Here is a 20,620-nt window from a genome sequence, read left to right on the forward strand (position 1 = left end):
GTCACTGTGTGTGTGTGTGTGTGTGTGTGTGTGTGTGAGGGTGGCATGTGTCCAGGTCACTGTGTGTGTGTGAGGGTGGCGTGTGTCCAGGTCACTGTGTGTGTGTGAGGGTCACCGTGTGTCCGGGTGCCACATGTCTAGGTCTCCGTGTGTGTGTTTGACCCCTGCAGAGAAGCGGTTCTCTGTGGCCTGCCTTTGTCCATCTTGTCCTCTTGACCTTGCCACTGGTCTGCCAGCCTTCTCCTGCCCACTCCTGTCCTATGAGCCCAGCACCAGGTCTGTTCTCACAGTGCCACACACCTCCCTCCTCAGAGCCCGTGGTGGCCTAGGCCCGGCCAGGCACCTCTCCCGCCCATAACTGTGGCACCCTGGCCCTCTGTGCTAAGGGGATGCTGTCGCCCCCTGTCTTCTGCTTTTCTTCCCTGCTGGCCCCCAAGGGAACCAGGGGCCCCTCTTTGCTTCCCCAGTGGCTCCCAGTTTGGGGACTTGTGGGCAGGGACACGCAGCCCTCGCCCACTAGCCTCCTGGCCAAGCCAGGCTTGCTTGGTGCCACCCTTCACTACACACCCACTGCCTGCAGGAGCATACACGGTGCATGGCGCATCCGCCTGGGCTGGGCGAAGGCCCCTGTGGGGCAACGAGCCTACGTCACCCCCCGCCCCCGGAGGAACTGACCGAGAACCGGAAGCACCAGGCCTCACGGTGGGGCCTGCTGTCTTCCTGCAAGACCGCACAGCCCGCCTGGGGAGCGACAGTAGAAGCCACCTCCAACCAGGCCGGGACCCACGGAGCTGAGCGTGAGTGCAGGGGCCCCTCCGTGTCCTGGGCAGCCTCCGGGGCAGCTGCCACAGCCCGCGCAAGAAGTCCCTCCAGGGATGTGCCTGTGGCCCTGGCGTGTCCCAGACATCCATTCCAAGTCCCCCTTTTCTGAGCTGTGGTGCAGGCAGAGGCTGTGTCCCCCACGCCCTGAAGCCAGAGCCACAGGGAGCAGTTGCTGGGCCCCTGGTTCCAGGCCAGGGTCTCCCAGCAAGCCAGGTGCTGGTGATTCTCCGGCATTTGCGAGCCACAAGGCCCACAGAGCCAGGAGGAGGCTCAGGTGAGGGTTGGAAGACCCGAGCCGGGGGTGCTGGGCAGGGCCACCGCCAGCAGTGCAGGGGGCCTGAGGCCTACGTGGGACAGTTGCACAGCCTTTTCTGGGTGTCTGTGAGGTGTTCAAGTCTGTATGATGTGTGTGATATACATTGTGAGTGAAACATGCGGTACGTGTGTCTGTGGTGACACTGCAGTCCCCTGAAGGCAGTGGGTGCAGAGGGCTGTGCGACCCTGCTCCTGGTGGATGTGGGGGTGCTACACAGCCACAGGTTCAGGGCCGGCCTCCCCTCATACCTGTCGGCTCTGACAGGAGGGGTCCCCGAGGGCCAGCCCCCACCCTTGCTGGGCTGACCCTGTACCCACAGCGCAGACGCCTCCTGGCTTCTTGGCAGGGATGTGGGCAGCTGGTGGTCTTGCAAGAGGTGTCACATGAGCAGTGTTCAGCAAGGGGAACTGTTGTCACAGGGATGTTTGCTGCAGGCAGAGACCCCAGATCAGGAGCCGTGTGCTGGTGGTGAGGATCGCCGAGCCGGCCTCCGGTACTGGGGGTGAGGGGGGCCGAGCCGGCCTCCGGAACTGGAGGTGAGGGGGGCCGAGCTGGCCTCTGGTACTGGGGGTGAGGGGGAGCCGGGCCAGCCTCCGGGGAGTGGGTAAAGGTGGCTGAATTGGCTTCCGGTACTGGGGCTGAGGGTGGCCGAGCTGGCCTCCGGGGAGTGGGTGAGGGTGGTGGGTTAAGCCCACTTTCTAGGGCAGAACCTCGCTAGGTCTGGCCATACCGGCAGGTCCCAGGGGTACCTGTTGCCTGTGAGGCAGCCAGCAGTCTGTCCAGGGCTGGAGCCCTATCTGGCTGGCACTGGCTGCTGGAGATGGCTGCCATGGAGACAGGCCCGGGCACCAAGGGCTCCCTTCTGGGCAATCTCAGCGGATGCCCGGGGCCACCCCCAGGCCAGCCAAACCCGGGAGCTGACTGTGCCCGTCCTGCAGGACAGAGCTGGCCTCCCTCCACGACAAGGCCTCAGTCCTGAGGAGAACCCTGGGGCACGTGAGCTCGGCTCGCCAGCTGCTGACACCATGGTGCTGGGCCTGGACCCAACCCGCGAGCCTAGAGCAGTTCTCATCTAGTCGCTGAACCCAGGGCCATCTGCCTGGGAGGGCAGGAGGAGTCACTCAAGCAGGATAGAGCCCCTCCCCAGGCCCCTGTCTGCAGACCTCCCCCCAGGGCAGAGGGGTTCCCGCTCCTGGCAGTGAGTGAGCTATGAGGGCTAGGCCAGTCACCTCCAAGCTGGCCTAGCTGGGCCCGCAGGCCATTTGCCTCCTCACTGCCCTGGGAAGGCAGAAGGTATCCAGATTGCCCACTTCCAGCAGCCAGGGCCCAGGGAGCTGCACACAGGCCCTGCTCGTGCACACACCCATAGCCTAGCAGGTGCCCAGGGCGGATGTGACTGGAGGTGTCCATCCCCCTGCAGGACGCAGCTCAGCACCTGACTCCATCAACATGTCTGGGCTGGCGTCCCAGGAGCCATTCCAATTCTGGCTTCCTGCTAGCCTGGCCCATCAGGCAGCAGGTTGAGGTACTGAGGTCTCTGCTGCTCACAGGGGAGACCCAGATGGCCTAGCCCAAGGCCTGTCTGCTGCAAACATTTGGGGAGGGAGCCAGCAGCTGGGAGGTCTCTCTGTCGCTGTCTTGAATAAATAAACATTACAGGGAAGCTCTCACGTAGCGTAAGGAGGAGGCCGGGGAAGGTGCTGGTAGCAGCTTTCTCTCCATCCACTCACTGATTCAGATTGACAGAGAGAAGGAGAGACAGAAAGATCTTCCTCCTGATGGTTCACTTCCATATGGCCGCAGTGGCCAGAGCTGAGCCAGTCGGAAGCCAGGAGCTTCTTCAGGTCTCCCACAAGGACAGGGGCTATCTTCTGCCGCTCTCCCAGGCCACTAGCAGGCAGCTACACGGGAAGAGGAGCAGCCGGGACGTGAACCAGCGCCCCATGGGATGCTGGTGCCGTAGGGGAGGACCAGCCTGCTTTGCCACCACACCGACCCCCAACCACCCGCCTTCCACTGTGAAATCCCCCGAGGCTGTGCTCGCCCCTTTGTCACTGTGCGGGCTGCCACCCGGGCGGGGCCACACAGGGGTGTGGATGGGCACGGTGGCGTTGCTGGCCAAAATGGGTTTCTGCTTTGGGCAGACACTGGTTCCCAGCCCCGGCGCCTTCCCCTCTGGGCCGGGGAGGTGAAGGCTGCCGCGCAGCTCTGCCTGCTGCTTCCTGTGGGCTGCGTCCTCACCCTCCCGCTCGCCGTCCAGCCTCTGCCCGTTTTGCTCCCTGCCTCCTGTGCCCGGGTCCCAAGATGGATGTCGGCCCCTGCCTACCTGAGCATTCAGAACCGGCTGCTCACTGGGAGCAGAAGCCAAGATTCTGATGTCTGCACTGACCCTGAGCCTGCGGTGGCATCCGCTGTGCCCTGGCTGGGGAGGCGTCCAGCAGAGCACTGCCGTGTGTAATTGGGTCTGTGTGATTGGAGGGGCTTGTGCCCATGGGCAGTGTGGGGACTGTGGCAGTCCCAGACTGGACAGCCGACTGTGTGTCTCCCGGGCCTGGGCAGGAGCCTGCCGAGTGCCCCCAAGCCTCCTGCCCTGTGAGCTGTGCATTTGCCCTTTGTCCCCGCTCTGCCTGGAGTGCCCGTGACTGGTTGGCACTGACCCAGCCCCTGCCCGGCACAGCTCTGTCTGCCGCCCACTTTGGCCCAAGGTCTGTGTCTTTCCCATTCTCACAAAGAATGCCAAGGCTGTGCCCTGCCCCTCGGCCTGGTGAGGGGCGCTCTGACCCATGGACGCCTCTGCCGCCACGCCCTCCCAAGGCGGCTCCCATTTCTGCTGGGCAGAGGGGTCAGGTCTGATGCAAAATCCGGGTGGGCCCGGAAGGCCTGGGTGTCTCAAGTGGCCTTGGCTTAAGGTTTTGCAACTTGACACAGCCACGGCACCACTGGGAGCCCTGTGCCCACTTCTACTTTCTGTGCCAGCACCCGGCCTTCCCCCAGTGTCCACTGCCACCTGCTCCCTGCCTCAGCGTCCCCCGTGATTCCTCTAACGCCGTGTTCCAGTCACAGAACTCCAGAGTTGGACGTCTTTGTCCGTGGGCTGTGCTGCTGCCTGGGAGAGTGGCCGGCCCACAGCCAGCGGAGGATCTGGCCTGGGGAGGCTCAGTGCTGCGGTGAGCACCTTGGGGACACGGCCATGACTGTGCCGGGAGCTGCAGTGAGGGCGGTGGGGACAGTCCACGGCTGGACCAGGAACTGCATTTACAGCCCTTGGGGACACGGTCGCAGCTGTGTCAGGAGCCCCGGTGAGGGCCTTGGGGACACAGCCACGCCCTGTGGTTCTGCCTGCTGGCGCTTCTTTGGTCGGGGAGCTGAGGTCACAGAGGTGGCGTTTACCCCAAATTCTGGCTGGTGTCTGTGGCCTTGCTTAGGGTTTCCTGCCTCAACCAGAGCCTGCTCTTGGTCTCTGCGCTCGTGTCTACCAGCGCCTGTGCCAAGTGGGACCACAGGTGCCAGGCACCATGTCTGCTCTGTACATGCATGAGATCCATGCCTGGCCTGAGAGCTGGCCCCATGCTCCCTCCTGTGGCAGAGAGGAGCCAGGCTCAGGCCCTGCACCGGGGGGGCTGCTCTGGCTGCCTTCCCACGTGGTGAGGAGGGAGGGCAGCCAGGCTTGGGAGCCAAGGCGCATGCTCTGAGTCGGGCTTCCCTCCTGGCCGCTCAGGAACTCTCATGGTCACCATTTATCTGAGCTCAGCTCTGGGCCAGGCAGTGCTTGAGCCAGTGAGGGGCAGTAGAGGAAGAAGGGACGCAGCTTCGTGTGGTCAAGGTCGGGGTGCTATGGTCTGCGGCACTGGAGCTCAGTGTTGTTGGGTGTGGTAAGGGGGTGCACAGGTGTGGTGGGCATCTTGCTGTGCCAGGGGCCTCAGTGTCCCCATTCGGGGACTCCAGGGGCTTATGTCTGCTTCCGAGTTTCAGGAATGGGGGATTTTGTCTATCCATGGTGCAAAGTGTCTAGCAGGCTCAGCAGCTCCCCCATCCAGGGCCACATATATGATGGCGACACCCAGCGCTCTGCCCTCCATTGGAGCAGCCACAGCTGCAGAGCAGGGTAGTGGACAGTGATGGACGCTGAGTCCCGAGTGGTCCTGGGAACACAGGTGGAGCCCTAAGGCACGGTGGGACGAGCCTCAGCTGCCTTGGCCCCTGCCCCAGCACTGGGGGGTCTGGGGGCTTCCACCCAGAGGACAAGTGGCCCCATGAGCTGCCCCTCGTCTGCTGCCCGCCCGTGGGGAGCAGGTTCTGCTTCTGATCTTGGTGGGGAGTGTCAGGGGTTCATTTTGACATCTTTGACCCTGGCGGTCATCTTGCTGGGGATATGGGGTAGATGGGGTGCAGAGTCATCCACATGAAGACAGAATGGAGCCTGGGCAACACCCCCCGGCAGATGGTCCTCTGGCCCAGGGCCCAGTGCTGGGGTAGCCCCTTGCCTGCGGAGCCCTGGCACCCTGTGTCGGGCAGAAGGGCAGGTGCCACAGCCTGAGCGCCCCCGGGAGAGGAGCCCACTCAGCCTGGGGAGGGGTTTCGGTAGCCCAGCCCTGTGTGGAGGCTCTGCTTCCTTCCAGCTTGGCAGCCTCCACCTGCAGTGTCACCCAGACCACAGCCAGCCACAGAGCCAGGTCGGGGCGCCTCATGGGGCAGCTTGGCAGAGGAGGCTGCGCAGCCACTTTCTCAGCCTTGGCACACCCAGCTGGGACCACCAGCTCCTGGAGCCCCAGCTTTCAGGGCAGTCTGCAAGACCAGGGACTAGGGTGCACCAGCTCAGAGTGGGGCAGCACACGTGTGCACATGAATACAAGTGCAGTGTACATGCGTGTCCATGCAGGCGTGCGATTGCGCCTGTGTGTGTGTGTGTAGGATACGGAACACACGGTGATGAATGTGTATGGAGGGTTGTGTAATGTGTGTGAATTCGCATGTGTGGTGGCTACAGATGAAGCTCTTCTGGGGCTCCCGGGTGCCCTGGCCCCCTGCGTAGCAGAGCAGCCCACCCTTTCCCTGCACAGGACTCAGGGCTCTGACTTGAGCAGCAGCATGGCCTAGGGTGGGAGGGACTCCCGGGGCCCCTGTCACCAGGACACCTGCCTCTCTCCCACAGGACATGCTGGGCTGGCGCCCCCTGCTGCTCGCCCTGATGGCGCTGCTCCCCCTGGGGTTTGGTGAGTCCTGGGGCTGGGGTGCCAACGTCCTCCAGGGCAGCGGCTCTGCCACTGGATCCCCTGAAGCTGCAGAACCGGCTTGCCCCTCACTCACCTCTCTGTGGCTCAGCTAGGGCGGGGCAGGGCACCCCACCCTCCACTGTCTCTCCCCCGGGTTCCCTCACACCTGCGCCTGTCCCCCCAGTCGTTTCACAGGAGTGCATCAAGTACAAGGTCAGCAACTGTCGAGAGTGCGTGCAGTCGGGCCCTGGCTGCGCCTGGTGCCAGAAGCTGGTAAGAGCGTGCGGCTGTGTCCTTGTGACAGCGGTTCTGCGTCCCCTGGCCGGGGACCTTCTCTGCCTCCGAAGCCAGTGGCAGCAGCAGTGCCCACAGCCACATCCTGGGGGAGCAGGAACAGCTGGAGTTGGAGGCACACGTCATCTTGGTGCCGCCCTGCGATTGGACCCTGAGGCAGAGAAGGCCGGGTTCCGCGTGACCCTGCAGGGAGACCCAAGGCTGCCCACGCTGCTGCCCCAGTGTCACCACAGGGGCTGCATCCACATCGAGCCTGGGCCCCTCACCGCGGGGCCGTGCCCACTGAGGGAGCCTGGGCCCCTCACCGCGGGGCCGTGCCCACTGAGGGAGCCTGGGCCCCTCACCGCGGGGCCGTGCCCACTGAGGGAGCTCCAGGCAGCTTTTTCTCCTCTATGCTCCTGCTTGAGCACGCAGTCAGGTCAACCGGTAGCTCCTACCATTCACCGTGTTCTCCAGTCTGATGCTCCATGGGAACCCTTGTGTGGACCCTTGGGCTGGCCTATGTCCAGGGAGATTGGGGACCCTATTGGTCCACGTGTGGAGGCGCCCTGGACCAGTCTGGGGATGTGTGGGTGAGCGATGCTTCTGATGGTCCCTCAACTCTCTTGTCCTGCCTGGCCTGGCTTCTCCGGTCTCAGAAAAGCTGCCCCCCACCCCGCTTAGTTTACCTCCTCGTTTGTTCAGTTGCATCAGCAAGGGTTAAAAGGTGCCAGCCCTCAGCAAGGCAGCCAGCAGACCCCTGGGGGCCTGAGGCTGCGGCCAAGGCTGGGCCCTGCCTGGCTTGGTGGCTCCCTGCAGGCATCTGACACAGGCATGGGTCCCCATGAGTCTGCATGGACCACAGCTCAGTGCTGCTTCGTGGTGTGGCAGATTGCTCTCTGCAGCCCTCAGCTCTGAGTGGGACGGGTGTGAGGACCTGCTTGTCAGAACCCAGGGCAGTCTGATGGGGAGAAAGTGCCCTGGATGGGCCCCCTCTGGCATCCCTCTGACCCAAGGCAGCCCAAGCTATATGGGGGACTCCCATCCCCTTTGCCCTACTGGCCCCACTGGGCTTAGTCTGGACTCCTCGAGGAAAGGCACCCAACCCCTTCCTCCTCTGACAAGGAGAGTCCCAGGCCCCCAGAAGGGGTGGCCTCCCAGTGGTTCTCCCAGGCCCCAGAGGGGTGGCCTCCCAGTGGTTCTCCCAGACCCCCAGGAGGGGTGGCCTCCCAGTGGTTCTCCCAGGCCCCCAGGAGGGGTGGCCTCCCAGTGGTTCTCCCAGGCCCCCAAGGGGTGGCTTCCCAGTGGTTCTCCTAGACCCCCCAGAAGGGTGGCCTCCCACTGGTTCTCCCAGGCCCCCCGAGGGGTGGCTTCCCAACAGTTCTTCCCTGTCCCCTAGAACTTCACAGTGCCAGGGGAACCAGACTCCAGCCGCTGTGACACCCGGAAGCAGCTACAAGCCAGGGGCTGCCAGGCCGATTACATTGTGGACCCCCAGAGCCTGGCCAAGCTGGAGCAGCTAGGAAACCAGAGGCAGCAGCTTTCCCCAGAAAAAGTGACCCTCTTCCTCAGACCAGGTAGGTGTAGGCCCCAGCCTGCACTGAAGGGCAGTGAGATGGGGACCCCCAGCCTGCTCTGGGGGCACTGGCCTAGCCTAGCCTACTGTACAGCCTGGTTCCGGATAGCCAGCCCTCACCCAGGCTGCTGGGTGACCTCAGCTCCCTGCGGGAGGCCTCTGCCCACAGCTGGGTTCTGCTTGACTGAGCTGGACTGCCCTCCTGCTGAGGCCGCACACACCACACACCTCCCCCACTGTGCACTCAGCCCAGTGTGGTGTTGATAGAGCACTGGGGCAGCTTCCCCAAGAGGACGGGGGCTGCAAGTCTGAGCAGCATCAAGGCCCTGTGTGGGGACCCCAGGCTGGGGCAGAGCCCAGCTGCAGCCTGAGTCCAGGAGAGAGCAGATCTGCAGGTGCTCGCTATCCTGCACGGGGCGGGGGCACGGGACCGTGGCGAGGCCGCTGGGGCACTAGCCCTGCCTCGGCTGGCATCTGACTGGCCCCCACCTGTCCCCTGGGGGCCCTGGCCAAAGGGCATCGAGGGCATCTCAGGTGGAAGTCCTGCCTGCTGAGTGCCACGGTAGAGGGGAGGGACACAGCCTGTGGTGGGCTGTGTCCAGGCCAGCCCTGCTCCGGGCAACAAGTGCTTCAGCAGTGGCTGGGGCAGGCACGGCCAGGCCTGCACAGTGGAACAGGCTTCCTGCTCAGCCCGGACAGGAAACACCTGCCAGCCAGGAGAGCTGCTGGGGGAGACCTAGGAGTGTGCAGTGAGAGTGTGAGTGAGGGCTGTGTGAGAGTGTGAGGGCTGTGCGTGTGTGTGTGAGGGCTGTGTGTGTAAGAGTGTGAGGGCTGTGCGTGTGAGAGTGTGAGTGAGGGCTGTGTGTGTAAGAGTGTGAGGGCTGTGCGTGTGTGTGAGTGAGGGCTGTGTGTGTAAGAGTGTGAGGGCTGTGCGTGTGAGAGTGTGAGTGAGGGCTGTGTGAGAGTGTGAGGGCTGTGCGTGTGTGTGTGTGTGAGGGCTGTGTGTGTAAGAGTGTGAGGGCTGTGCGTGTGTGAGTGAGGGCTGTGTGAGAGTATGAGGGCTGTGCGTGTGTGTGTGAGTGAGGGCTGTGTGAGAGTGTGAGGGCTGTGCGTGTGTGTGTGAGTGAGGGCTGTGTGAGAGTGTGAGGGCTGTGCGTGTGTGTGTGAGTGAGGGCTGTGTGAGAGTGTGAGGGCTGTGCGTGTGTGTGTGAGGACTATGAGTGTGTGAGGATTGTGAGTGTGAGGGCTGTGAGAGTGTGAGAGTGTGAGGACTGTGAGTGTGAGAGCTGTGAGTGTGTGAGGACTGTAGGACTGTGAGTGTGTGAGGGCTGAGTGTGAGTGATAGAGGGCTGTGTGTGTGTGAGGACTGAGTGTCAGTGCTGTGTGAAGACTGCTGTGAGTTCTGTGAATGTGAGTGTGTAAGGACTGAGTGTGTGAGGCTGTGTGTGTGTGCTGTGTGTATCTATGTGAGCATGGTGTTTCTTGTGTGTGCTATGCACATTCTCGTCTGTGTGTAAAGCAGTTGTGTGATTGCAGGTATATATACAGATGTAGGTGTGACACTGGGGTGTGTGTGTGTGTGCGTGCGCGCCTGGCAGCTGTCCCTCCCTCCTTGGCTCCCTCAAGTGACGAGCTTGTTGGGAGCTCACCACGTGCTTGTCCTGAGTGGGTGACAGACACTCTGTGAGGCGACAGTCGCTCCGTGAGGCGACAGACGCTCCATGAGGTGACAGTCGCTCCGTGAGGTGACACTCTGTGAGGCGACAGTCGCTCCGTGAGGTGACAGTCGCTCCGTGAGGTGACAGACGCTCCGTGAGGTGACACTCTGTGAGGCGACAGACGCTCCGTGAGGTGACACTCTGTGAGGCGACAGTCGCTCCGTGAGGTGACAGACACTCCGTGAGGTGACACTCCGTGAGGTGACAGACATTCCATGAGGTGACAGACATTCCATGAGGTGACAGACGCTCCGTGAGGTGACACTCTGTGAGGCGACAGTCGCTCCGTGAGGTGACAGACACTCCGTGAGGTGACAGTCGCTCCGTGAGGCGACAGTCGCGTGCAGGCTGTGAGGAGGTGGAGAAGGGGGCCTCCCCACGGGGTGCGGGCATTGGGTCCCTGCCGGACGCCAGCCCCAGCCGTGTTCAGAGCTCGAGAAGGTGCGTAGAGTCGGCGTAGAGAGAAAAGAAACGGACCACTACGGTTTCAGGATCATAATGGACCATTCAAGAAAGCTGTCCTCTTTATTTATACAGAAGCCTTCACAAACTCTGGCTCAGACTTTTTACGTCATGGTCAAGTGGGTGTTTCTAAGGATAATTCTGCCCTTTGTTTCACCTTAAAGCAGGATGTTATCCATCCTGACCCTGTGGTCAGGAAGTTCTCAATAGATGGTGCATATCAATCAGTAACACATTCCTACTACAATCCTCATTCTGCAGCTTAGTCTAGAATCAGTCAAGGGAGGAAAGGCATCACGGAAGGAGGGAGCTGCGGATCAAGGATGGTCAATGGGGACAGTGAGACAGCATGAACCGTAAAAAGCCCTTTGCCAATGAGCACATCATCTCCCAAGCTCACATTGGTAGTAAAAGCCAACTCGCGGTGGCAGACAATGCCTAAATAGATGACAGAATTCTCAGCAGGGTGGTTGGGTGTCCATGCAGAGGGAGGTGGAGCTGCCTTCAGGTGGTTGCCCGGCCCTGCCATGCAGCGGGAAGATTCCTCGTGGCCTTGCCTGCAGGGGAACAGTTCTCCATGCACTTTTGTACTTCCGTGTCCTCCACACCCACTGCACGGACCTCAGCAGGTCTCTGTGGCTGCTGGGCGGCCAGCGGCTGGGCCTTAGCCGGGCAGTCTCGGGCCTGAGGTTTTGACCAATAACGAGCATGTCGCCTGGGGAAGGGGAGCCTGGGTCCCGTACCAGGGCTCGGAGATGGGGTCCTGGCGAGGCCCCCCGGGTTGGGACCCTTCCGCCACAGGCCCGAGGTGCTGGGCCTGGCCCTGGCTGAGGACACCCACTGCACAGCATCTGGCCTGCAGCCATTGGCCGTGTTGGCATGCTGGCATGTGGGTCTGCCTCAGCCCTGCTGCCAGGGCATGGGAACAAGTGAGGGTGCAGAGCCTGGGGCTGGGGGTGCCCAGTAGCCACTCACTCCCACCCCGTGTCACGGGCAGGCCAGGCGGCTGCATTCAACGTGACCTTCCGCCGGGCCAAGGGCTACCCCATCGACCTCTACTACCTGATGGACCTGTCCTACTCCATGCTGGATGACCTCATCAACGTTAAGAAGCTGGGCGGCGACCTGCTCCGTGCCCTCAACGAAATTACCGAGTCCGGCCGCATCGGTGAGGCCTTCCTGGGCAGTTGGCACCTGCTGTCCACACACCAGAACCCACAGGGTCCCACAGGCATCTCCAGGAGAGGACCGGTCTCTAGCCCCTGAGGCCACAGCCATGGTCCAGCCCCTTCTCCCTCTCTTCTCCCCAACCTCATGTTTACCATTAAAGGCCAAAGGCCCACGGTGCTGCTTTTGCAAAACTAAAGGCAGCTGTCCGCAGGCCGTGCCGGCATTCTAGCACCGATGGGTAACAGGTTAACTACCAGCCGAAGTCTGGGCACTGGGTGTATCCTGACCCGTTTACAAAGTGCCAAGTCTTGGGTGCCCAGATGGGTGAGGGTCAGCATCTCCTCCACCCCAGCCGCTCCCCGGAGCAGCACTGCCTGTCGGTCGAACCTGTGAGACAAGTGCACACGTGTGTTCAGAGCCTTGCTCACGTGTGCAAGGCATGCGCACACTCACTCGGGTGCCTGACAACGCTCTCCCTCCAGCCTCATGCTGCCCCATCTGCCCACAGGCTTTGGGTCCTTTGTGGATAAGACAGTACTGCCCTTTGTCAACACACACCCCGAGAAGCTCAAGAACCCGTGCCCCACCAAGGAGAAGGCGTGCCAGGCGCCGTTCGCCTTCCGGCACGTGCTGAAGCTGACCAGCAACTCCGACCAGTTCCAGACCGAGGTTGGCAAGCAGCTGATCTCCGGGAACCTAGATGCCCCCGAGGGCGGGCTCGACGCCATGATGCAGGTCGCCGCGTGCCCGGTAAGGCCGCTGCCCTGCCGAGTGACCCCAGGGGCTGCCTGCAGACCAGGTGGGGCAGAGAGGGAAGTGCCTCCCCAAGAGGGACCTGCAGGCTCTCATGCTGACTGGCAACCCCCACATAACTTCTAGAATCCACCATGGCATAGGCCCCTGGCAGCCCTGAGCTGTCCTGGGCGGAGCCGACCGTGCTCCTGACCAGGCCAGGAGGGCAGGCTGGGCTGGGGCCCCAGGGAGGGAGGGGGCTCCTCCAGGCAGGGAGGGCTGTGCGTCCATCACCCCTGCTAGATCTTGAGGCAGATGCTCCTGCCCGCACCCTGCTCAGGAGGAAATCGGCTGGCGCAACGTCACGCGGCTGCTGGTGTACGCCACTGATGACGGCTTCCACTTTGCTGGAGATGGGAAGCTGGGGGCCATCCTGACCCCCAACGACGGCCACTGCCACCTGGAGGACAACATGTACCGGCGCAGCAACGAATTCGTGAGCCTCTCCCCAGCCCTGCGCAGCCCACCTCCCTCCCAGGGGACCCCTTTGCTTCCCATAGCCGCCTGGCCCTACAGACCTCAGGGCCTGCAGAGAGCGGGGCTGGGCCCACCTTCCCGCCCAGCTCTCCTCTGGGCTGCCCCTTCCCCTCTTAGGGGGACTGTCCCCCACTCACAGCCAGGAGAGGGACACAGGCACACAGATGAACAGGGCCCAGGGTCAGCGGGGCAGGGCAGGGCAGGGCCAGGGCTGACTTTAGGGGGTGGAGGAATCCCCTCTTTGGCTGAGGCCACGTGGCCAAGAGGGTCTGGGCTCCCGAGTGCAGCTGGCACAGCTGGCCCAAGGCCACCCCCAGGCCAGAAGCATGCCTCGTTCCTGAGATGTGTGATCCGAGGTCTGTCCGCAGGACTACCCTTCAGTGGGGCAGCTGGCGCACAAGCTGGCCGAGAGCAACATCCAGCCCATCTTTGCAGTGACCAAGAATATGGTCAAGACCTATGAGGTGCGAGGGGCGGGGCCTTGGCGAGGGGCGGGGTCTGCAGCAAGGGGCGGGCTCTCTAACATGGCTGGAAGCTGCTGGTGCCTGCCTGTGGCCAGCTTGAGTGGACAGCGCTGCTGCAGTGGGGTCCCCTCGCGGGTCTCTGGGCTGATCGTGGGGTCCCACTCTCCCGGCGCTACAGAAGCTCACAGAAATCATCCCCAAGTCCGCAGTCGGGGAGCTGTCTGAGGACTCCAGCAACGTGGTGCAGCTCATCAAGGACGCCTACAGCGTGAGTGAGGCCCGCAAGGGGGGCGGGCCCCCTTGGCCTCTGGACACCCTGGCCCGACCTCTGCTCACAGGCATCTCCCGGTCTGCTCCCTGATGGTGTCCTGGGGGCTGCCACAGACCCCAGCTCCCCCAGGAGCCTCGTGGACAAGGAGACATGGGGAGCAGGCAGCTCCCCCACCCCAGGGGTGGTGTCTCTGAGCTACAGAGTCTCTGTCTGGCAGCTTTCCACCTGGCAGTCTGCAGTGTGGATGCCCTCACCCCGGGGCCACAGGCCTGGTGGCCCCCTGAACACTGCAGGCCCAGCAGGTCGGAGAGAGCTGCTCCGGGCCAGGGCTCCTAGGGGATGGAAACCCCACTCATGCTAGGGCCCCAGCAGGGACCACTTTGTTTCCCACAGTCAATGGGGTGGCAGCCCTGTCACCTGGGCACCCCACAGGCCTCTACGTGGGTGTGGTCTGTGGTCAGTGGGACTGGAGGAGGGGTACGCAGCTCTGGTACCACCCACCCCGTCCCACACACCCTGGGCGCAGGGGAGGGCAGGGGACGATTCACCGAAGTGCCACCCTCGCCCTCCACTGTAGAAACTGTCCTCCCGAGTCTTCTTGGACCACAGCGCCCTCCCCGATACCCTGAAGGTCACCTATGACTCCTTCTGTAGTAACGGAGTGTCACTCATGGGCCAGCGCCGAGGAGATTGCGACGGCGTGCAGATCAACGTTCCGGTGAGCCCCTGGCCCAGCTTGGGGAAGGGCCTGCTGCTGCCACCCCGGAAACCGTGGGGAGAAGCTGTGCTGGTTAGCATGCAGAGTGGCAGGGAAGCAGCCCCCATTTCTCTGCCTTGTAGGGCCAGGCACCCCTGGGAAGCCAGCCCAGCAGGTGCCGGGGGAGGGTGCAGGCAGGGCACCGGATGTGCCCCTTGGCCTGGGCACATTCGCCAGCGGCTAGAAGAGCCTCAGGTGCCAGAGTGACTGGGGCTGGGGCCAGGCAGACATCGGGACGGCCTCGATTTGCCTGCTTTTCTTTGCTTGCTTCATTCTATTTCCTGAGAAACCTTAGGGCATAGAACCTCACCTACAGCCCCTGAGTCCCCGCCCTAGCATCTTAGACTGCAGTGCCTCCTGCAGCTGGGGGCCTGCTTTTGTCACAGGTTTAAATGACTTCACAGTGCCTGCAGTGGCACCGCTTGCCACATGTCGCAGATGATCATAGCTGGGCTTCGTGGTTGAGGAGGCCGTGGGGAGGGAGGTGGGGGACAGGTGGCGGTGGAGTGACCTGTGCAGGAAGGCAGGCTCACTCGGGGGTCTTGGCTGTGGCTGCTGCCCCCTAGGCACCCTCAGGCTGCAGTCCGCTCTGCTCTTGGGGTCACCATAGAACTCCTGTCAGCATCTCAGTATGGGAGGCTGCCTACAAGACAGCCCCAAAAGTGCTCCAGGCTGAGCCAGGGATGGTGTTCCCCCAGTCAGAGGCTCTGGGGGCCTTGGGTGCTGGCAGGAAGAGCTGGCTGGAGCCTGCTGGCCCCTGGCTCTGGCTCAGCCCTTCCTCTCTGAGTCTCAGTTGAAGGCTCCCTGCTCCCTGCGTGATCTTCTCCCCTGCCCAGTCCTGCAGCCGTCACCCCCACCCCCGCCCCACCCTATGAGGCAGGAGCCAGGTCTTGACACTGGCTGCCCCACGGTCCCTCTGCAGGTCACATTCCAGGTCAAGGTTACGGCCACCGAGTGCATCCAGGAGCAGTCCTTCGTGATCCGGGCGCTGGGCTTCTCAGACACGGTCACCGTGCGGGTCCTTCCCCAGTGCGAGTGTCAGTGCCACGACCAGAGCCGTGAGCGTGGTCTCTGCGGGGGCAAGGGCTCCATGGAATGTGGCGTCTGCAGGTGAGGGTGCAGGTGGCCCACGGCACCCAGCCCCACCACCCAGGCAGGCATCCAGGTTCTACCTGCAGGAGCAGGAGGGCTTGGGGATTTTGCCCAGAGAACCCACTGCCTCGGTGCCCTCCCCCTGGTCCCCAAGCTAGCGTGTCTGTGATCAGTGTGTCCAAGCCTCACTCGGCACGACCGCCACCGCACAGGGCTGCCCCTCTGAGACACCTCCCCAGACCCAAACACAGAGGGCAGGCGAGGCAGAAGTGGGGTTTAAAACCTGCAGGCGCTCGTCTGGGCAGGGGCCGAGGCAGGGAGGTGGGAGAGGCTGCCGTGCCAGTTCCCGACAGCTGCCAGCGACCCCAGGGCAGGTGAGAGCAGGCACAGGGCTACAGCGTGGTCCCACAGTGAGGCTGCAGGAGCCACTGGTACTCACGCGTGCTTCTCTGCGTGGTATCCTCACATGTGGACAGACAGGGTATGGGATGCATGCTCAGGAGACCTTGAGGGAGAGCAGACTGGTCAGTCAGGGACCTAGAGCCCTCCGTGCTGCCTCCCGCCCCAACAACAGGTGTGATGCTGGCTACATCGGCAAGAACTGCGAGTGCCAGACGCAGGGCCGCAGCAGCCAGGAGCTGGAGAGAAGCTGCCGGAAGGACAACAGCTCCATCATCTGCTCGGGGTTGGGAGACTGCATCTGCGGGCAGTGCGTGTGCCACACCAGCGATGACCGCAACAAGAAGATCTTCGGGCGGTACTGCGAGTGCAACAACATGAACTGTGAGCACTACAACAGCCAAGTCTGCGGGGGTCCAGGTGAGCGGCCACCGCTCGGCTGGCCAGGGGTGTGGGCAGCAGATGCTTCTGCAACAGCCCTCAGCCCACCCAGCTTTTGTACTAGCCTCGGGGTCAGGGAATGTTCCAAGGGACAGCCCTGAGCAGGGACACTCAGCGCCCCAGCGAGGTCCCCCGCTCAGGGAGACACGTGGGCACGCAGACCCAACCAGGAGTTGCCGTCAGGGCTGGGAAGGCATAGACAGGGCTCCTGGGGCCCAGGCTGCTGCATGAGGAGAGTAGAGACAGGGGTGGGACAAAGGAGGAGGCCAAGGCCGCAGGCCATGGCTGCGTGGTAACCCAGCGGAGGGCACAGCCGTGCAGACCAGTGGGGGTGAGGATTCCAGACCCCCCTGGGCCAAACAGGACGGGGAGCCTGCAGGGGTCACTGCTGTCTTCCAGAAAGGGGGGAGTGCTCCTGTGGCCAATGCCACTGCCGCGACAACTTCGAGGGCTCGGCGTGCCAGTGCAAGAAGTCCACGGAGGGCTGCCTGGACACGCAGGGCGTGGTGTGCAGTGGCCGTGGGCGGTGCGTGTGTAACGTGTGCCAGTGTGATGACTTCTACCAGCTCCCGCTGTGCCAGGATTGCCTGGCCTGCCCCTCACCTTGTGGCCAGCACATGTGAGTGCCCCCCGGGCTGAGAGTCCTGTCTGTGGCCCCTGTCCTCACTGTGCACCTGCAGGCTCTCTGCTGGTCCCACCCACCCCTGCCTCGCTACGGTGAGCACCCAGGTGGCCCATGTGGGTACACCTGCCTGGGCCCCATCTCTGTGCTCACACCTGGCACCCATAGCTCCTGCGTCGAGTGCCTGAAGTTCGGCAAGGGTCCCCTGGAAAAGAATTGCAGTGAGGCGTGCGGGAACCTGAAGCTGGTGGACAAGCCTGTCAAAGGCAAGCCGTGCAAGGAGCAGGACTCGGAGGGCTGCTGGATGAACTTCACCATGCGCCAGCTCTACGGGAAGAACTATGAAGTCCACGTGTTGGATGACCGAGGTGCGGCCAGTGGCACTGGGCCCCAGAAGCTAGTCACCCCAGACAGTGGGGGCTGCAGAGAGAGGGGCTGCAGGCTTGGGGCCAAGGCTTGCAGCTGTGTGTCTCCAGTTAGTCCAACGGCCAAGAGGATGAGAAAATTCTGCTCTGACTATGGGCACTGCTGGCCGCCTGCCCACACAACTCCTGCCATGCCAGGCCCAGTACAGCTGTGAGCTTGTAGAGCCTGGCCCCGTCTGTGGTTCAGGCCAGGGGAGTCAGAGACCCCAAAGTCCACATGGCACAGTGCTGTAGGTCAGAAGAGGAGGAGGAGGAAGAAGGGGTGGAGGGGAAGAGGAGGAGGGGGTACAGGAGGAGGCTGCACCCAAGCAGAGTCGGCAGCGAGGTGTCAGACACAGCTCATCCCTAGTCCCAGCAGGTGCCTGGGGCCTGTCGGGGCCAGGAGTGTGTGTTCTGTAGAAAAGTGCCAAATCGACCTGTGCTGGCGAGAGTGGTGGGCGGCTAGGTGACGCCGTCCTTCCTGTAGGCGCTGGGTGGTCGCTGTGTAGACGAAGTTGGTTGGGGGATTAGTGAATGAGAGTGAGGTGCTGCCTCAGTTGGCAAGCTCTGCCTTGGCTGGCTTCATGCCACCTGGTGAAGGGCTTAGCCAGGGCCGCCTCCTGTCCCGCAGCCACAGGGCTGCTCCTGTGTCCTGCAGGAGTGGGCACTGGGCTTCCTGCCTTCCGTTGCTATTCTCTCAGGCTAGGCTCTGCCGTGGGCACCCCTGGGGCCAGGCCAGAAGGGGAGGGAAACGGGCATTGTAAGACGCTCTCCCCCGCAGGGTGTGTGGCGGGCCCCAAGGTAGCCGCCATCGTCGGGGGCACTGTGCTGGGCGTGGTGCTCATCGGCGTCCTCCTGCTGGTCATCTGGAAAGCCCTGACACACCTGAGTGACCTCCGGGAGTACAGGCGCTTTGAGAAGGAGAAGCTCAAGTCCCAGTGGAACAATGTAAGGGTCCTCCGGTTCCCCAAGGCCCAGCCTCTGGCTCCAGGCACCCCTCCCTGCCCTCCCTGCGCCCCAGCCCCCGGCTCCGGGCACCCCTCCCTGCGCCCCAGCCTCTGGCTCCAGGCACCCCTCCCTGCGCCCCAGCCCCCGGCTCCGGGCACCCCTCCCTGCCCTCCCTGCGCCCCAGCCCCCGGCTCCGGGCACTTCCCTTCCCACCCACCCCCGCTGCCTCCGCCGCTGGCTCCAGTGCCCAGGACGGTCATCCTGTCCCCTCCGGCTCTTCCCCAGAGCGGCAGCTCCCATGTTGCCCTCAGGCCTCCCCTCTAACTGGTCCACATTCCGTCTCTCTCCAGGATAATCCCCTCTTCAAGAGTGCCACCACAACAGTCATGAACCCCAAGTTTGCTGAGAGCTAGGAGCCCCCGTTGGGGACAGGACTTTGGGGCTCCTGCAGCCCAAGGCCCCGCCACAGCAGCATTGTCTGTTCACCCATGGCCGCTGTCCCCTACCCCTTCCCAGCGCCAAGCAAGGTCAGGCTCCCTCGGCTGCAGGCTGCCGGGAGAGGCACGAGAGAGGCACCGCTCTGGTCCTGGCTTTTGCACGCGTGTTTGTGAGAGTTAACCATGTGAGAGCTCGCCGGTTGTCCTTACACTCAGCAGGTATAAAACCACACCCCGACAGCACAGCCACTGACCCCATGCGTAATAAAAACACGCTTCAAACTTGGTACAGGCTGTCCGTGGAAGCCGGGCCCCTGACCACTGTGCAGCCTGCCTCAACCCGGCAAGCTAGCCGGGACCCCGTACCATGCTCTGGGGGTGCTGGGCTCTGCCGCCCCTCCTTTTCCTCGCCTGTGGTCCTGAGGCATTCAGGGCAGCTTTCCAGAAAGAGCACGGGAGCCCCTCAAGCATCCTCCCTCCTCCGTCACCTGTCAGGCCTAGGGAGACCTGTCTGCTCTAGGGAGAACGCAGTGGGCAGGGCTGGGACCAGAGGGCAACCAGGGGGGATGTTTAAAGGAAGGTGTGGTGATGACCCTGGGGACCGGGGGTAATACCGGTGGGTCAGGGCGTGACCCCGGCAGGTCAGGGGCATGACCCCGGTGGGTCAGGGGCGTGACCCCGGCAGGTCAGGGGCATGACCCCGGTGGGTCAGGGCGTGACCCCGGCAGGTCAGGGGCATGACCCCGGTGGGTCAGGGGGTGACCCCGGCAGGTCAGGGGCATGACCCCGGTGGGTCAGTGCCCTCACCGTCTCACTTGCCTGATGCTGTGCAGAGGGTAGGGCTGAGCGGGCCTGTAGGCCGGTTTCCACACCCTGCTGGTGTTTGGTGGCTCAGTTGTGCATTCTGCAGACAGGGGAAGCCATGGCTGCAAGCATGTTTCAGGTGATGCTTGCCATTTGAAAAGAAAGTGATTTACTTTTATGAACGTCACGAGTGACAGAGAAGGAGGGAGCAATCCCTTTATTGAGTCATCTCCAGGGGGTTGCAACGGCTGGGGCTGAGCCAGACAAACCAGGTCCCTGGAGCCACATCCGGGTCTCCCACGTGGGAGCCCAGGTACTTGGGCCGTCTTCTCTGGCCTTCCCAGGACATCAGCAGGGAGCTGAATCAGAAGTGGAGCAGCCAGGACAAGAACTGGTGCCCATTTGGGATGCCAGCAGCCCCCAGCTGACCTCACCCCATTATTTTTTACTCAAGAATTTCTGGTTTACAATCCCAGCAATTACTGATTAAAGACCACCCATCCAGCCGAACCAAAGGCTACACGAAGCCCAAGGCTCAACATTGGCCACAGCAGCACGTCATTCCAGTCCCGGAGAGTCATCTGACTCATGTTGTCAATCAGAGATATTAGGAACAGAACAAGTTAAGCCACATGTGGGTCACCTGTGCCCCTCACTGCGTCAGTGGCCGTGGTGCTGCTGCCCACCGCCCCCCGCCCCGAGAGCAGCTGGAGCTCAGTCTCCCGCCTGGTTTGTCTCTGTCAGCAGTGTCCGGTGCGGGATGGGCGGCAGCAAGCCCCACAGTGCAGTCAGAGCACGCAGCCAGGCTGTGCTTGCTGCGATCGCCTCCTCTCATTTCAGAGGGCACTCTGGGCATGCAGGGGGCTTAAAGGGAGCAGTGGGCACTGCCAGAGAGGTGGTCTTGAGGGTGAGCCCCTGGACGCAAGCCCAGGTCCATGCTTAGCAGGTGTGGGACCTTCGCCTCCTGTGCCAGTAGTAGGGTTGGGTGGGGAGGTCTCAGTGGGAGCGGCACAGGGGGCAGTTTGAGAATCGCAACTGCCCCAAAAGGCATGGCCAACTGGAATATTCTAGGTCTTGCCTAGAGGCCTCCCATGGCGGCCACCAGCTCTGAAATCCAGGCAGCTAACATCTCCTTGAAGCTATACAAGCAACCCACCTACCA

At 62.9% G+C, this 20,620-nt stretch overlaps 1 protein-coding gene and 1 long non-coding RNA gene across 5 annotated transcripts; both read left to right on the forward strand.

Annotated features, from left to right (window-relative positions):
• Positions 1-671: 671 nt before the first annotated feature.
• Positions 672-18,940, forward strand: LOC121167174 (integrin beta-2-like). Of its 4 annotated transcripts, XM_040996564.1 has the most exons (17): positions 672-797; positions 4,115-4,305; positions 6,291-6,351; positions 6,536-6,624; positions 8,024-8,201; positions 11,378-11,548; positions 12,059-12,300; positions 12,623-12,778; positions 13,188-13,283; positions 13,462-13,551; positions 14,132-14,272; positions 15,234-15,421; positions 15,978-16,222; positions 16,643-16,862; positions 17,034-17,233; positions 18,051-18,217; positions 18,568-18,940. In XM_040996564.1, the coding sequence occupies exons 3-17, from the start codon at positions 6,294-6,296 to the stop codon at positions 18,628-18,630; spliced, it is 2,304 nt and encodes a 767-aa protein (XP_040852498.1). In that variant the 5' UTR covers positions 672-797; positions 4,115-4,305; positions 6,291-6,293; the 3' UTR covers positions 18,631-18,940. The 4 variants fall into 4 exon arrangements, with proteins under 4 accessions (XP_040852498.1, XP_040852500.1, XP_040852497.1 ...); XM_040996566.1 differs by lacking the exon at positions 4,115-4,305; XM_040996563.1 differs by lacking the exon at positions 672-797 and having other exon boundaries at positions 3,055-4,305.
• LOC121167176 lies at positions 9,929-10,386 on the forward strand. Its single transcript, XR_005885559.1, has 2 exons — positions 9,929-10,017; positions 10,067-10,386. It is a non-coding gene; the product is annotated as an uncharacterized LOC121167176 (long non-coding RNA).
• Positions 18,941-20,620: the final 1,680 nt, after the last annotated feature.

The sequence above is a fragment of the Ochotona curzoniae genome, unplaced genomic scaffold (genome assembly GCF_017591425.1).
Source record: "Ochotona curzoniae isolate NIBS_2020 unplaced genomic scaffold, NIBS_Ocur_1.0 patch345, whole genome shotgun sequence".
Lineage (NCBI taxonomy): Eukaryota > Metazoa > Chordata > Mammalia > Lagomorpha > Ochotonidae > Ochotona > Ochotona curzoniae.